The 14992-nt window shown below is 42.5% G+C and overlaps 1 protein-coding gene across 2 annotated transcripts; it reads right to left on the reverse strand.

Annotated features, from left to right (window-relative positions):
• Positions 1-386: 386 nt before the first annotated feature.
• mlrb (Myosin regulatory light chain 2B, cardiac muscle isoform) lies at positions 387-13597 on the reverse strand. 2 transcript variants are annotated; one of them, XM_045716224.1, is made up of 6 exons: positions 13565-13597; positions 9605-9770; positions 7833-7937; positions 7516-7594; positions 5078-5126; positions 387-601 (listed from the first exon to the last, which is right to left on the reverse strand). In XM_045716224.1, exons 1-6 carry the CDS (start codon positions 13580-13582, stop codon positions 497-499), a joined length of 522 nt encoding a protein of 173 aa, XP_045572180.1. In that variant the 5' UTR covers positions 13583-13597; the 3' UTR covers positions 387-496.
• Between the last annotated feature and the right edge of the window lie 1395 nt (positions 13598-14992).

The raw sequence follows: 14992 nt of genomic DNA on the forward strand, positions 1-14992 counted from the left end.
TTTACATGCACAATGTAATGTACTCTGGCTTGCTGCTCGTCTTATGAGTCTCGAATTCCTATGAATTTCCATAAATACTGTGAACAGTGATGTACTGTAACACAATGGACAAATGGGACAGAGAGGATGAATCTGAATCAGTCACCAAAGTCCTATTATGTAAGGGCAATCTGAAGCATGGTGTTTTATGTGTATCCCTATAGCACTCTTCTTCTTCCCTTAACCTCTGTGAACCCCTGCGACTTGAAGGTGTCTGAAATATGCAAAAGCGTATTCCCACCTTATATAGAATACATTGTTAAGCATTACCTCTGACCCCAATCAACTCTTCACTTTCAACACCTTCATCTTGGAGTTCAAATGACAATGCCTTGTTAACACCATAGTCCTTTTTACTAGGTTTTTATTGTCAGAATGGTGAGATGTGGAAAGAGTGATGTGTAGTTGGCTGTCAGAGGTGATTGGTCGGGTGATTTCAAGGTTGTGATTGGTTCCTTTACTCCGCCTCCTTGTCCTCTCCGTGGGTGATAACGTAGCACAGGTTCTTGTAGTCCAGATTGCCGGCGACGTCCAAGGGGAAGTTTGTGAACATGTCTTCAACCTGGACGAGTAAAGCACACACCGGTCACGCTATGTCATGGGTTGAAACAATACATTAACTTAGCCCTTTTGCACTTTGAGCTGAATTTGGTGTGTATATTTAGTTGAAATAAAAGTGAACACACATGCATCTCAAGTCAGGATAAGGCCTTACATTTTACTTTTTTTTACATTTTAGTCATTTAGCAGACGTTCTTATCCAGAGCAACTTACAGTAGTAAATGCATACATTTCATTTCATGCATTTCTTTTTTGTACTGGCCCCCCCGTGGGAATCGAACCCACAACACCATGCTCTACCAACTGAGCCACAGGGAAGGCCTTCTTTGAGTAAGCCTGGATGAGACAGGAATCTCCACTCATGGTTTTGCTTTATGCTATGAAAACAAGCCATGGTAAACACGCATGCAATATTAATGTGAGTTATTTCTGTGAACGCATCCATGTGCTTTTAAGAAAGAAATACCATGGTCTCCAAGGGACTCAGAAGTACTGCATTAGGTCACTGTAAGTACATAGGGTTCCTGTACATATATACAGTATCTCACAAAAGTGAGTACACCCCTCACATTTTTCTAAATATTTGAGTATCTTTTCATGTGACAACACTGAAGAAATGACACTTTGCTACAATGTAAAGTAGTGAGTGTACAGCTTGTATAACAGTGTAAATTTGCTGTCCCCTCAAAATAACTCAACACACAGCTATTAATGTCTAAACCGCTGGCAACAAAAGTGAATACACCCGTAAGTGAAAATATCCAAATTGGGCCCAATTAGCCATTTTCCCTCCCCGGTGTCATGTGACTTATTAGTGTTACAAGGTCTCAGGTGTGAATGGGGAGCAGGTGTGTTAAATTTGGTGTCATCGCTCTCACACTTTCTCATACTGACTGGTCACTGGAAGTTCAACATGGCACCTCATGGCAAAGAACTCTCTGAGGATCTGAAAAAAAGAATTGTTGCTCTACATAAAGATGGCCTGGGCTATAAGAAGATTGCCAAGACCCTGAAACTGAGCTGCAGCACGGTGGCCAAGACCATACAGCGGTTTAACAGGACAGGTTCCACTCAGAACAGGCCTCGCCATGGTCGACCAAAGAAGTTGAGTGCACGTGCTCAGCGTCATATCCAGAGGTTGTCTTTGGGAAATAGACGTATGAGTGCTGCCAGCATTGCTGCAGAGGTTGAAGGGGTGGGGGGTCAGCCTGTCAGTGCTCAGACCATACGCCGTACACTGCATCAAATTGGGCTGCATGGCTGTCGTCCCAGAAGGAAGCCTCTTCTAAAGATGATGCACAAGAAAGCCCACAAACAGTTTGCTGAAGACAAGCAGACTAAGGACATTTTCTTACTGGAACCATGTCCTGTGGTCTGATGAGACCAAGATAAACTTATTTGGTTCAGATGGTGTCAAGTGTGTGTGGCGGCAACCAGGTGAGGAGTACAAAGACAAGTATGTCTTGCCTACAGTCAAGCATGGTGGTGGGAGTGTCATGGTCTGGGGCTGCATGAGTGCTGCCGGCACTGGGGAGCTACAGTTCATTGAGGGAACCATGAATGCCAACATGTACTGTGACATACTGAAGCAGAGCATGATCCCCTCCCTTCGGAGACTGGGCCGCAGGGCAGTATTCCAACATGATAACGACCCCAAACACACCTCCAAGACGACCACTGCCTTGCTAAAGAAGCTGAGGGTAAAGGTGATGGACTGGCCAAGCATGTCTCCAGACCTAAACCCTATTGAGCAACTATGGGGCATCCTCAAACGGAAGGTGGAGGAGTGCAAGGTCTCTAACATCCACCAGCTCCGTGATGTCGTCATGGAGGAGTGGAAGAGGACTCCAGTGGCAACCTGTGAAGCTCTGGTGAACTCCATGCCCAAGAGGGTTAAGGCAGTACTTTTAAACTCAGACAAAACAGAGATGCTTGTTCTAGGTCCCAAGAAACAAAGAGATCTTCTGTTGAATCTGACAATTAATCTGGATGGTTGTACAGTCGTCTCAAATAAAACTGTGAAGGACCTCGGCGTTACTCTGGACCCTGATCTCGCTTTTGAAGAACATATCAAGACTGTTTCAAGGACAGCTTTTTTCCATCTACGTAACATTGCAAAAATCAGAAACTTTCTGTCCAAAAATGACGCAGAAAAATGTATCCATGCCTTTGTTACTTCTAGGTTGGACTACTGCAATGCTCTACTTTCCGGCTACCCGGATAAAGCACTAAATAAACTTCATTTAGTGCTAAATACTGCTGCTAGAATCCTGACTAGAACCCCAAAAAATTGATCATATTACTCCAGTGCTAGCCTCCCTACACTGGCTTCCTGTTAAGGCAAGGGCTGATTTCAAGGTTTTACTGCTAACCTATAAAGCATTACATGGGCTTGCTCCTACCTATCTTTCCGATTTGGTCCTGCCGTACATACCTACACGTACGCTACGGTCACAAGACGCGGGCCTCCTAATTGTTCCTAGAATTTCTAAGCAAACAGCTGGAGGCAGGGCTTTCTCCTATAGAGCTCCCTATTCACTCATGACTGCACGGCCAGGCAAAACTCCAACACCATCATTAAGTTTGCTGATGACACAACAGTGGTAGGCCTGATCACCGACAATGACGAGACAGCCTATAGGGAGGAGGTCAGAGACCTGGCCGTGTGTGCCAGAACAACAACCTCTCCCTAAATGTGATCAAGACAAAGGAGATGACTGTGGACTACAGGAAAAAGTGGGCCGAGCACGCCCCCATTCTCATCGACGGGGCTGTAGTGGAGCACGTTGAGAGCTTCAAGTTCCTTGGTCTCCACATCACCAACAAACTAACATGGTCGAGAGCATCCTGACGTGTTGCATCACTGCCTGGTATGGCAACTGCTCGGCCTCCGATCGCAAGGAACTACAAAGGGTAGTGCGTACGGCCCAGTACATCACTGGAGCAAAGCTTCCTACTATCCAGGTCCTCTATACCAGGCGGTGTCAGAAGAAGGCCCTAAAAATGGTCAAAGACTCCAGCCATCCTAGTCATAGACTATTGTCTCTGCTACCGCACGGCAAGCGCTACCGGAGCACCAAGTCTAGGTCCAAGAGGCTTCTAAACAGCTTCTACCCCCAAGCCATATGACTCCTGAACATCTAATCAAATGGCTACCCAGACTATTTGCATTGCCCCCCTCTTTTACACCGCTGCTACTCTTTGTTGTTATCTATGCATAGTCACTTAATAACTCTACCTACATGTACACTACTGTTCAAAAGTTTGGGGTCACTGACTGTAGAAATGTCCTTGTTTTTTAAAGAAAAGCACATTTTTTGTCCATTAAAATAACATCAAATTGATCAGAAATACAGTGTAGACATTGTTAATGTTGTAAATGACTATTGTAGCTGGAAACAGCTACAATATGGAATATCTACATAGGCGTACAGAGGACCATTATCAGCAACCATCACTCCTGTGTTCCAATGGCACATTGTGTTAGCTAATCCAAGTTTATAATTTTAAAAGGCTAATTGATCATTAGAAAACCTTTTTGCAATTATGTTAGCACAGCTGAAAACTGTTGATCTAATTAAAGAAGCAATAAAACTGGCCTTTTTTAGACTAGTTGAGTATCTGGAGTATCAGCATTTGGGGGTTCGATTACAGGCTCAAAATGGCCAGAAACAAAGACCTTTCTTCTGAAACTCGTCAGTCTATTCTTGTTCTGAGAAATGAAGGCTATTCCATGCGAGAAATTACCAAGAAACTGAAGATCTCGTACAATGCTGTGTACTACTCCCTGCACAGAACAGCGAATACTGACTCTAACCAGAATAGAAAGAGGAGTGGGAGGCCCCGGTGCACAACTAAGCAAGAGGACAAGTACATTGGAGTGTCTAGTTTGAGAAACAGACGCCTCACAAGTCCTCAACTGGCAGCTTCATTAAATAGTACCCGCAAAACACCAGTCTCAACGTCAGCAGTGAAGAGGCGACTCCGGGATGCTGGCCTTGTAGGCAGAGTTGCAAAGAAAAAGCCATATCTCTGTCCAGTGTCTGTGTTCTTTTGCCCGTATTAATCTTTTATTTTTATTGGCCAGTCTGAGATATGGCTGCATTGTTGGTTAGGGGCTCGTAAGTAAGCATTTCACTGTAAGGTCTACACCTGTTCTATCTGGCACATGTGACTAAGAAAATGTGTTTTGATTTGATTTAATGGGGACTCAGATCAGATTCACTGTCTTTGTGATGAAACACAGGATCTCTTTTGTGAGGAGTGGTCTGCGGGGAGCGTTTGTTCCGTAGCATTTCTGGGCCTTGATGGGGCTCAGGGTCACTGATAAATAGGTTAGAAATGGACCTGTACGAAATGGACCTGTGTGATGGATGGGACTCTGACAGGAAATGAGGTATGAGTCAACCAAAAAAAGTCGACCTGATTCCAAACCCAAATCCCACTGAGCCTCAGAAACCTGAGAGAAGGACATTACCTCAGCTTCGGTGAACTTGTCCGCCTGAGACATGATGTAATATTTGATACTGGAAGGGAAAATGATGATTCGTTAGGTACAGCACATCAACTGTGACAGGGAGTTATTTTCTCAGAGTTGACCCCAAGGAGTTACACTTTCTTCCTTAATTATATCCTAAAACACATGCAACATTCTACAAGAAACGGTCTCTTTGCTCTACAAGAATCCATGACAATAAAACTAGCAACGCTATCACTGATGGATAATTATCAGCAATCACAAAAGAGAGGTTCAATAGATTAGATTTGAGTCATTTTTTAAAATTAATCTAATGCCTTAAGATCCTACATCTGTAAGTCATTAGCTACACTCTTAGAAAAAAAGGTGGTTTGGCTGTCCCCATAGGAGAACCCTTTGAAGAACCCTTTTGGGTTCCATGTAGAACCCTTTCCACAGAGGGTTTTACATGGAACTCAAAAGGGTTCTACCTGATACCAAAAAGGGTTCTACCTGGAACCAAAAAGGGTTCTCATATGGGGATTATAATGAATGGACATTTTTTTGTAGGGGTTGATACATTTTTCGTTAGGGCAAATCAAGTCTGACATTTTAAAGTGGAAATTACAAACTTTAAAAGCCTTTTTAAACCTAGAATACAGTACAAGTGTGAATTTGCTGTGCAGGAAAATGTTCAGCAACAAAAGAGTGATCAAATTAAGATCCTACATCTGTAAGCCCTGATTCAGACCTGAGTAAAGCGTGTGTAAATGGCACGTAAATACCTGTCTATGCGCTTTTCTCTCTATGCGTAATCTGACCTTGAATTTAAGCATGAGAATAGCATGCTATTCACACACTACTCGTTTGAGGTGGAGCTCGAATAAATTAAGGTGTGGCAGAGGTGTGTCTACAGATACGCTGTATTCTGACCTTGACTTAATTCCCTCATAATTCCACCAACTTTACGCAAGAGGAAACCATGAATAAGATCTAGCGAACCTACCGGTTCTAAGTGGAAAAAGTGTCTACTTAATTTCTTTCCTATATAAATAACACCATTCTCCATGTACTGTAATTTACAACTTGATAAGCGCTTTTGATAAGAGCTAGGTAAATGTGTAATCCGTTTGGAAAATGGGATTGTAAATACATATAGCAATTGTTTTAGATTATTTTTCCTTATGATCTCTGGAGATGAATGTGAAACCAGACATATGGAAGCAAACTGAAAATCATATCAACATGACATGTATTGCGGCCCCTTTTCTACAGTGAAACAGAATATAAATAGCTGTGCCGTTATTCCAAATTTTATTGTATGCCCTCATAATTTGCGTGGATGAAATTTGGAGACCCAAGCTATAGGCTTCTGTAGAGCTAAACTTGCCAAATTCATGTATGTGCTTTAGAATGTTTTGATTATATGCCCAGGCTTTTCTCTGTTTTATTTGAACAATTTGCATCATGTTAAAAATGTGCCACTATCAGTAGCCACTGTCAGTAATACCCAGATACATTTATTTTAAAAACATTCAATTTTATAATTCTTTCCTCTGTCATGTCCTTCTTGGGTCGCTAGCATTAGTGGGTCATATCTGGCTAACGTTGCGCAATCATTTGGGACATGTAGCCTATTTGAATCATTATGGATCTCAGACCACACGTAGCAGGTTAAACTTGGAGCCTGGCGCACTGTTCATGATGACAAGACCATTGTAAAACAGTTCCATGATTAGTGAGAATTAGGGTAGATGCATAAGATTATTGTTCAACCCCTATTGTAAACTTTTCTCCACCTTCCAATATTTTATGGATTGAACTTGAATATGACAACTTTCAGGATAAATCAAACCACTGTATTTTTTATTAATCAATATATTTAGAGCATAAAGGCTTTCCAAACTGTTTTTTTTTTTTTTAAATACTCATACATACTTTCCTAACTCAAAAATGTGGCTAAATAATCTAGAAAATCAGACTATCTACCAGTTGGTGCGGAAACGGAGACGAATATGCATACATGGCTTTATGTTATTGATCCCTATATTCTGACCCAGTTCTCTCAATGTATTCTTTTGAGTCTGTCGACAAAAATCTAATTAAAGGTACACCGTATTTAAAGGGATGGCTTAACATAAATGTACAGAAAACCCTATTGAATGAAAACACTATGAGAAAATCTGTTGGCCAGCAAGTGGATGGGTTTTCAGCAGTTTAATATTTTTTATACTTACCTTATTCAGTCACATTGCGCGACTGAATGAGGTAAGTCTGAATACCAAATACTGAGAAATGCGTAGGGAAGGCATGAATTACTAAATTGGGATCAAGCCCTTATTGAATAATTCCTAAAGCGACTAATTAGATAATTTTACTGACTGTACAGCATGCCCAGGGGAAAGAGCTACAGGTACTGTTTCAATGTTTGATGGTATTAGAGTTCATAAAATCCTTACTCTTCTCCCTTGAGGACTCCCTGTCCCTCGGGGTCGAAGATCTTGAAGGCGTTAATAATGGTCTCCTCAGGATCAGTACCTGAGTGAAGACACATATTTCAGACATACAGCTGGTCTGTCTAAACAGTGCACCGTGGGAAAATGTCACTAAGGAAAATACCGTAGTAATTTGCCTCATTATAATTCTAGTTCTTAATTTCTGTCTGAATATATGATTGTTGTAAAGCATTAACTAGCCATAATGCTTCTGTTTACATGTGATGCACCATCTATGACATGTGCAAACCCTAGTCGGCCATACAGGGGTTTTGCCTGACCTTTCAACTTCTCGCCAAACATGGAGAGGAATATGGTGAAGTTGATGGGTCCAGGGGCCATCTTCAGCATCTCGTCCAGCTCCTCATTACCCACATTGAGACGGCCTGCAGAGACACACAGGACAGGAAGAGATACAGGTCAGAGTTAATTGGGATCACTCACATGACCAGGTGGGGAAAGTGGGAAAGTACAGCAGCACAGGTCTTATGGTCAGAGATGGTTGCTTAGATCAGTCATTCTCTAAATAAATGTTTGTGTTTTGTGAAGCAATCATTACAGTCTCATTGGAGATAGCTGGAGGAGAGAGGGTGTGTTAAACTACTTTAAACCATGGCATTGTTGAATACTTTTTTCTGATTGGCTTGAAGGGCATTATAGAGTGCATTATTTCCCTTTATAAAACTGGGTGGTTTGAGCCCTGAATGCTGATTGGCTGAAAGCCGTGGTATATCAGACCATATACCATGTATTTACTGGTATAATTACGCTGATAACCAGTTTATAATTAAGTGATACTGCCCGATAAGCCGGTGTTTGGAGGACCTACTAGCACGGGTGTTGTTATCACTTTTATACAACAGGTTACCAACATATTCAAATAATGATTGACATTTTAATTAAAAATGTCATTTTTTATGAATTTATTCATACTATTTCATCCTTCCACAAGATATACATCCATAACAATGAGCTAATGAGGCGTGAACATTTTCTCACTCGTCAGGACACTGTTGTTCAGAAGCCCTAGCCAACAACACAGCTAACACCTTTATTTAACACCTTTATACACCGCTAACACCTTTATTTTTATTTGTGTTAATTGTGTTTTTTACATTGGATAAAAGTAGAGACTCAGAGCAACAAAATGGTATATCATACACTACAGTTGAGGAACAATGGGAAAGTAATTTTGCTTTGAAAGTTGATAAACAGCTCACTGAACATTACTCTCCCTAGCAGAGCTGGTTAGGCTGTTATGTTATCCAGAGCGTTGGTGACTGCAACTGTGCTGTCAGATTGTCTGTTCCTAAAATCAAAACGTGTCGCTTCTCTGAGCGTTCAGAGCGCATGGCCGATGTGTAGGGTTGATCCGAACGTTCTGACCTCACAATGGCAGTCAAGCACCCAAGCTAACTGGCTAGCTACTTCTGTATCCAGGCACTGCACGTTGCGTCGTGCATAAGAACACTCATTAGCACACCTATGCATGGTAGCTATCTGCAGGCTAGAATTCAATGGCTATAGTTAATTCTTACATGTTCTGTTAGAGCTGCTTTTGAAAGCAAAAGTCGAATTGAAAACATTGTCATTGTTGAATTCGGTTTTAATAAAAGCAAGCTAGGGCTGATGGTTTGGTTTGCTAAACTAGCAAGTCTGTTTGGTTACCAAGGCAACTACTGTAGCTGTCTAATTGGCTTGCTAACTACTTCAGTGGATGTCGAAAACATTTCATCCAGCAAATGAACGCATTTATAGCGCCAAATGTGTTCAATTGTAGCCACATCCTTGGAGAAGTAGTGTCGCAAGGGATAGTCAACCCGAGGCTCTATGCGTTCTCTGGAAAATAATGCATCTCCGTGGAAGGTTAGTTCCACTCCACGTGCGTGTCGTGGAACACCTTCCACGTCGTCCATTATTCTCCATAGAACGCATAGCCGTTGTTGATTATCCCTTGCGTAACTACTTCTCCAAGGATGACAACCTCACCCACCCCTTTTATAATGCAAAGGGACATTCTCCAGAGGAGTTACTAACATTAGCCTTAGCTCACCCAGAGCACAGAAGGTGTCCCTCAGGTCACCCTTGTCAATGAAACCGTCTCTGTTCTGGTCCATGATGGTGAAAGCCTCCTTGAACTCCTGGATCTGGGCTTGCTCAAACATGGAGAACACATTGGAGCTGGCCTCTGCTGCCTTCTTCTTTGCCTTCTTGGGTGCCTGAGATACAGATGTAGGATCTAAATTTGAGCCAGTTTGCTACAGCGGAAAATAATCCTGCAGCAACAGGAAATGTGAATTATTACAGTATGTGGATTATAATTAATGGACATTTTTGTTGGGGTTCATAAATTTTTTCGTAAGGGAAAATCAAGTCTAAAAGTTGAAAGTAGACATTTCTGAACATCAGAAGTCTTTTTAAACCTAAAATACACTACAAGTTTTACATGTCCGGCAATGTAGTGTTCTCCTGCAACAGGATGATCAAAATAAGATCCTACTTCGGTACACAGGAAAATGACAAGTTCTTTGATGTTATGATGAATAACAACAGCTTGCATACATTTTGATACAGATTGCATACAGTGACATTGTGAAGTTTTGACAGTATCATGTAATATAACTGTAATATAACAGTAATAATATAATTACTGTTATATTTCATAAAAAATAATAGGTCATCATTTACTGGATTGTATTTCAAATGCACAACCAAAACTATGAACATCTACATTGAGCTACAGAGCACAGCATCCAGTCACAAAACTACATGGCTATTAATATAGTTTGAATAAATGCATTTAAAAACATTAACAGCATTTTTGCTTCCTTCTGAAGTAAGTTTAGCTACTCCAAGAACTCTCAGCATCCTAGACACCATAGAAGTGAAACACCTAGTTAACCTCAAGGTGAAGATGAAGACAAGTAGAGAGGAGAGAGTGAAAGAGGTGTCATTCTTACCATTGTGTTAGGAGTTTCTCAGTTGTTCACTTACTCTTGAGAGAACACTAAAAAGTGACCCTGGTTACTTATATAGCAAAACACTTGGCTCCTCTGCCCACCTGCACTATGTTTAGACAATGGGGAGACATTACCCTAGGCATGCCAGCCATATAAAGAACTAACACCCACCGCCCCCAGCCACCCATTGTAATTGACCCATGCAGGGGTGCTGTGGCTCTGAACAGTTTATGTGACACACTATCTTAGAAGCAGGGGACACGGTTAGAAGTTCAAATCCGGGCACCTATGGGGGGGGGTATGGGTAGTTGTAAATATGTGAGAATCCCTCAGACTTCACAGGTCCTGTACACGCTTTGAAAAAGGGTTCCAAAAGGGTTCTTCGGCTGTCCCCATAGGAGAACCCTTTTTAGTTACAGATAGAACTATTTTAGGTTCCATGTAGACCCTCTGTGGAAAGGCTTCTACATGGAACCCAAAAGGGTCTTACTTGGAACCAAAAATAGTTATTTAAAGGGTTCTCCTAGATAGCGTTTTTTTTTCGAAGAGTGTAGTTAGGACGTGTGCAACGCCGCATCTCAGCCCACTAGATTACCACGGTAATGAATTGATGCCCTTGTCTAGTTTGTGTGGAAGGAGAGGCTTTGAACAGCTGTGGTGGGGCTTTTCACTAATAGGAGGGTTGGACACCATGACTGGATTGGATAAGGGCACTGAGGTCATGGCAGGCATTGTTGAACACTAAACTGTTGCTTGGTCTCACAATTAAACATTATAATCAACCCCTAAGATATTTCTTTAGAGAGTTGTGCATTGATCCACCACTACAGCGATGACTGCAGTAAATAACATTGACACAGCTCAAGTCAGCTGCACTCTCAAGATAGCTCACTTTTGTCAAACAATTCAGTTGTGCTCACAGCTCAACATTTGTTTCTGAAATAGTATTTTGGGACCAAAGTATGTCACTATTGGCAGCACAGATGTGTCTGGGTAGTATAAGCCAAACACCAGATTCTTGATAGAAACATAAGCCCTTCAAATTGAACGGTCAAGCGAGGAAATAACTCCTATTGGCCTCAGTTGTACAGATATGGATTGCTGTTGTGCTGGCGGCGCTTTATATGTTTGTGTGGAAAACAGGTGACCATTGTTGTGTCAGACAGCAGTAACTCATCTCCACAGGAGAGAGGCCTATTTTAGCTGAGTGATACATAGGTGTGTGTGTGTGTGTGTGTGTGTGTGTGTGTGTGTGTGTGTGTGTGTGTGTGTGTGTGTGTGTGTGTGTGCGTGCGTGCGTGCGTGCGTGCGTGCGTGCGTGCGTGCGTGCGTGCATGTGCGTGTGTGTACAGTAAAATAACATTTGCTCGTATAACGAATGGGTTTGGGGAGACTTTGAAGACTGTGGAGAATGTCCTATTGCTGTGGCCCCTGGCACGTAATTGTGTGGACCAGGGTGAGGATATTCATGGAGGGCCAATGGAGGGTTGTCCATGTTGGGTGCTTCTCCAAGCAGAGGGAGCGGCGAGGAGTCAAGGTCTCCAGGGGCAACAGTGCCATGGGCACTGCATTCCTCCATTAACACAGATGACTTGGACTCCTTCCAGGCATTATTCTTGCACCTTCAAGGCCCTCCTCCATTTCCACCCAGCCCTGTCCATCACTGTATTCACATCATAGACTACCAGGCATGTCAATCACTTCTAGAATTCTCCCCCTACTGCATGTAGGGCTACATGCACAATATATAATCTAGTTATATCTGACTCAGGGGAGTGTTTGCCGAATGGCCAAATGGCATTCCTTTCAGATCCACTGTCCACACGGAGAGGACAAATAAGGGCTTAGGGACAGGGACAAGGTCTCACATTTTAACAGAAATCCAAGTTTTGCATATGTGTCTCTCATATTAGAATTTAGCCCTGTGAGAGTATGCGCATCTTTGAGTGTAGTCCCTATTATTAGACCCTTCCCAGTGAATGTTTTGTCTGTGTTGACTAATTCCCTGACAGTGGGAAAGGATCCATCGGCTCCACCTGAAGCTCACTGTTGTCATAGGGCTTTGGCCAGCTCAATTTATTATAGGCCACTCTATCAGTCAGGCCTTCAGCGCCCCCCGGTGATTAAATTGCGGTTGCTAACTGGCTCATACAGACACCCTATCTGAAATTGACCCCTGCCCCCTAAACAATTGTGGAGATCTGAGAAGATTTGATAATTGTAAGCGTATGGAAAAACCTCAGCTTAGAAGGAAAAGCTTGAACTATTACAGAAGGTACATTTTTATTTTTTATTTAACTAGGTAAGTCAGTTAAGAACAAATTCTTATTTACAATGACGGCCTAGAAACAGTGGGTTAACTGCCTTGTTCAGGGACAGAACAACTGATTTGTACCTTGTCAGCTCAGGGATTTGATCTACCAACCTTTCAGTTACATGCCCAACGGTCTAACCACTAGGCTACCTGCCATCCCAAAATTAGGGTGAGGGAACTCCTAGATTCTGCGGAGATAATGAAAGATAATGCCAAGGTACAGTACTGTGCATTAACAAAGCTTTTTTGGAAGGTGAAAATATGTTAATGAATTAATACATATACTAAGTGGTTCAGCTATCTCTTACAGAAGGATATTATATACCTCAGCTAAATAGTAATTTCACATGATTGTCAGTAGATGGCGACGTATTCCCAGAGAAGGGCACTGGTCATACTTGATACCGTTTCAACTTACAGTGAAACTAAACAATACCAGGTAGAGAGAGTGGATGAACCTCCATCTTTGATGTTAGTCCATTAACTTTGTTGACATATTTAGTAAGTACCTGAAAAATAATGTATATTTATCCCACAGAATATTTGTTCTTATTTCTGTCTGATATATAGTCATGCAATATGATATGACATTAATAATCTATCAAATTATTCCAATGATGAACCTCTACTTGAACCAATAATGGCACTATAATATGATTTACATTCCATCCCCCACATACACACAAACACTCCCACAGACAAGCACCCAACAATGCTCGCTGGGTGGCTTTCAACTCACCCTCCCAATTCCATTCATTTCCGATGTCTTCTAAAAGGCTAGCATTTCCTTAATTAAAATTTAATTCAGCATGCCGTCTCCTTAAAACAAGGACTAGCCTCCAGAGGATTCTTATTTGATTAAAAAAAAGACGAGGAGGAGAAGCGGGGAGTCATGGGTAGATCTTCGTGTGGGGGAGACGGCCCTAATTGGGCTCCCCAGAGGGCCCTGCCTGAGAGAGAGCGAGAGCGAGAAAGAGAGCGAGAGAGGGAGAACAAGTCAGAGAGAGAGAAAGGGAGAGAGAGAGCGGGAGAGAGAGGGGCAGCAGCAGTAGCAACAGCGGTAGTGGTAGTGGTAGTGGTACCACCAGGCTCTGGTGGGTTAGGAAAACAAATTGCCAGTGGGAGGGAAGATGCTGGGCTGAGTGCTCCCTGAGCCCCTTGCTGAGGAGAGGGGAGGAGCACAGAGCCTCAGGGGTCTACTGGGGCCCTCCTCAAATCCCAATCCCCTCCTCAGCACCGCACTGCACGCCTGGGCTACTATCTACTACAGCTCCCTATGTCTCACTCTTCCTCTCTTCCCCTGTGTGATTTCAGCTCTCTTCTTTTCCCTTTTTCTCTCTCCCTCTCTCTTCATGTGTGAGCTATACTTATGTTCCCTCTCTCCCTCTCCCTTCTGAGCTATACTTCAACATGGCTCCTCTCTTACTCTTTCCTCTTACTGTACCTGAGTTACACTGCTTCCTCTGTTCCCCCTCTCCCCCCTCTGTCTTCATCCCTTTTCCTGCACACTTGTATGAATATTTGGGTGTGCGCACATGTATGTGTGTGTGTGACTTTCTGACAGTCACACAAGGGAGCCCAGCCAGGGGAGATGGGGACAGAAAAGTGTCTCCTTCTCAGTTCCCTCATGGCCTATATTCATTCAGCATGTCACTGCTATTGTTGTAGTCCATTTGCATAGCAATGCTTTGTTTGAATTAGCCCACGACACAATATATATATTTTTATCTCTACAGTTTCAGTGCATAATGTACTGTCATTTTGAATAAGAATTCCATTTTAAGAATGATGACGTGTGTGTATGCTACTATTCATTTTCCTTTAAGTGATATTCACTGCTGTATGTCCTCCTGTACATGTAATGTAAAACATTGGTACCATTCTTCACCGCAGCACACCAAGTTGGCAGGTTGATTAACAGTAATTTTCCATTTTAATTGGGAAACCCAAACATAATTAATCATCAGAAAGCCCCCTACCCCCATCTTTCTCCTTCTTTCCTCCCTCCCTCTCTCTCTCTCTCTCTCTCTCCTTTCTTTTTTGAAAGGAGATGTTGGGAAACGCTCCATCATCAAACTTGCCCATCCGTGTCTGTTCAGTTCCCATCTTCCCCTGCGCAAACACAATCGTCACGCCGAAGTGCCTTGTTAAGGCACAGACAGCCCCC

The sequence above is a fragment of the Salmo salar genome, chromosome ssa04 (genome assembly GCF_905237065.1).
Source record: "Salmo salar chromosome ssa04, Ssal_v3.1, whole genome shotgun sequence".
In the NCBI taxonomy this organism is placed as follows: Eukaryota; Metazoa; Chordata; class Actinopteri; order Salmoniformes; family Salmonidae; genus Salmo; species Salmo salar.

Coding starts and splice junctions, on each gene's coding strand:
- mlrb (XM_045716224.1), bottom strand. Junction 7,938..9,604: donor GGACACCTTCTGTGCTCTGG/GTGAGCTAAGGC, acceptor GTGTCTCTGCAG/GCCGTCTCAATGTGGGTAAT. Junction 5,127..7,515: donor GGAGTCCTCAAGGGAGAAGA/GTAAGGATTTTA, acceptor TTTCCCTTCCAG/TATCAAATATTACATCATGT.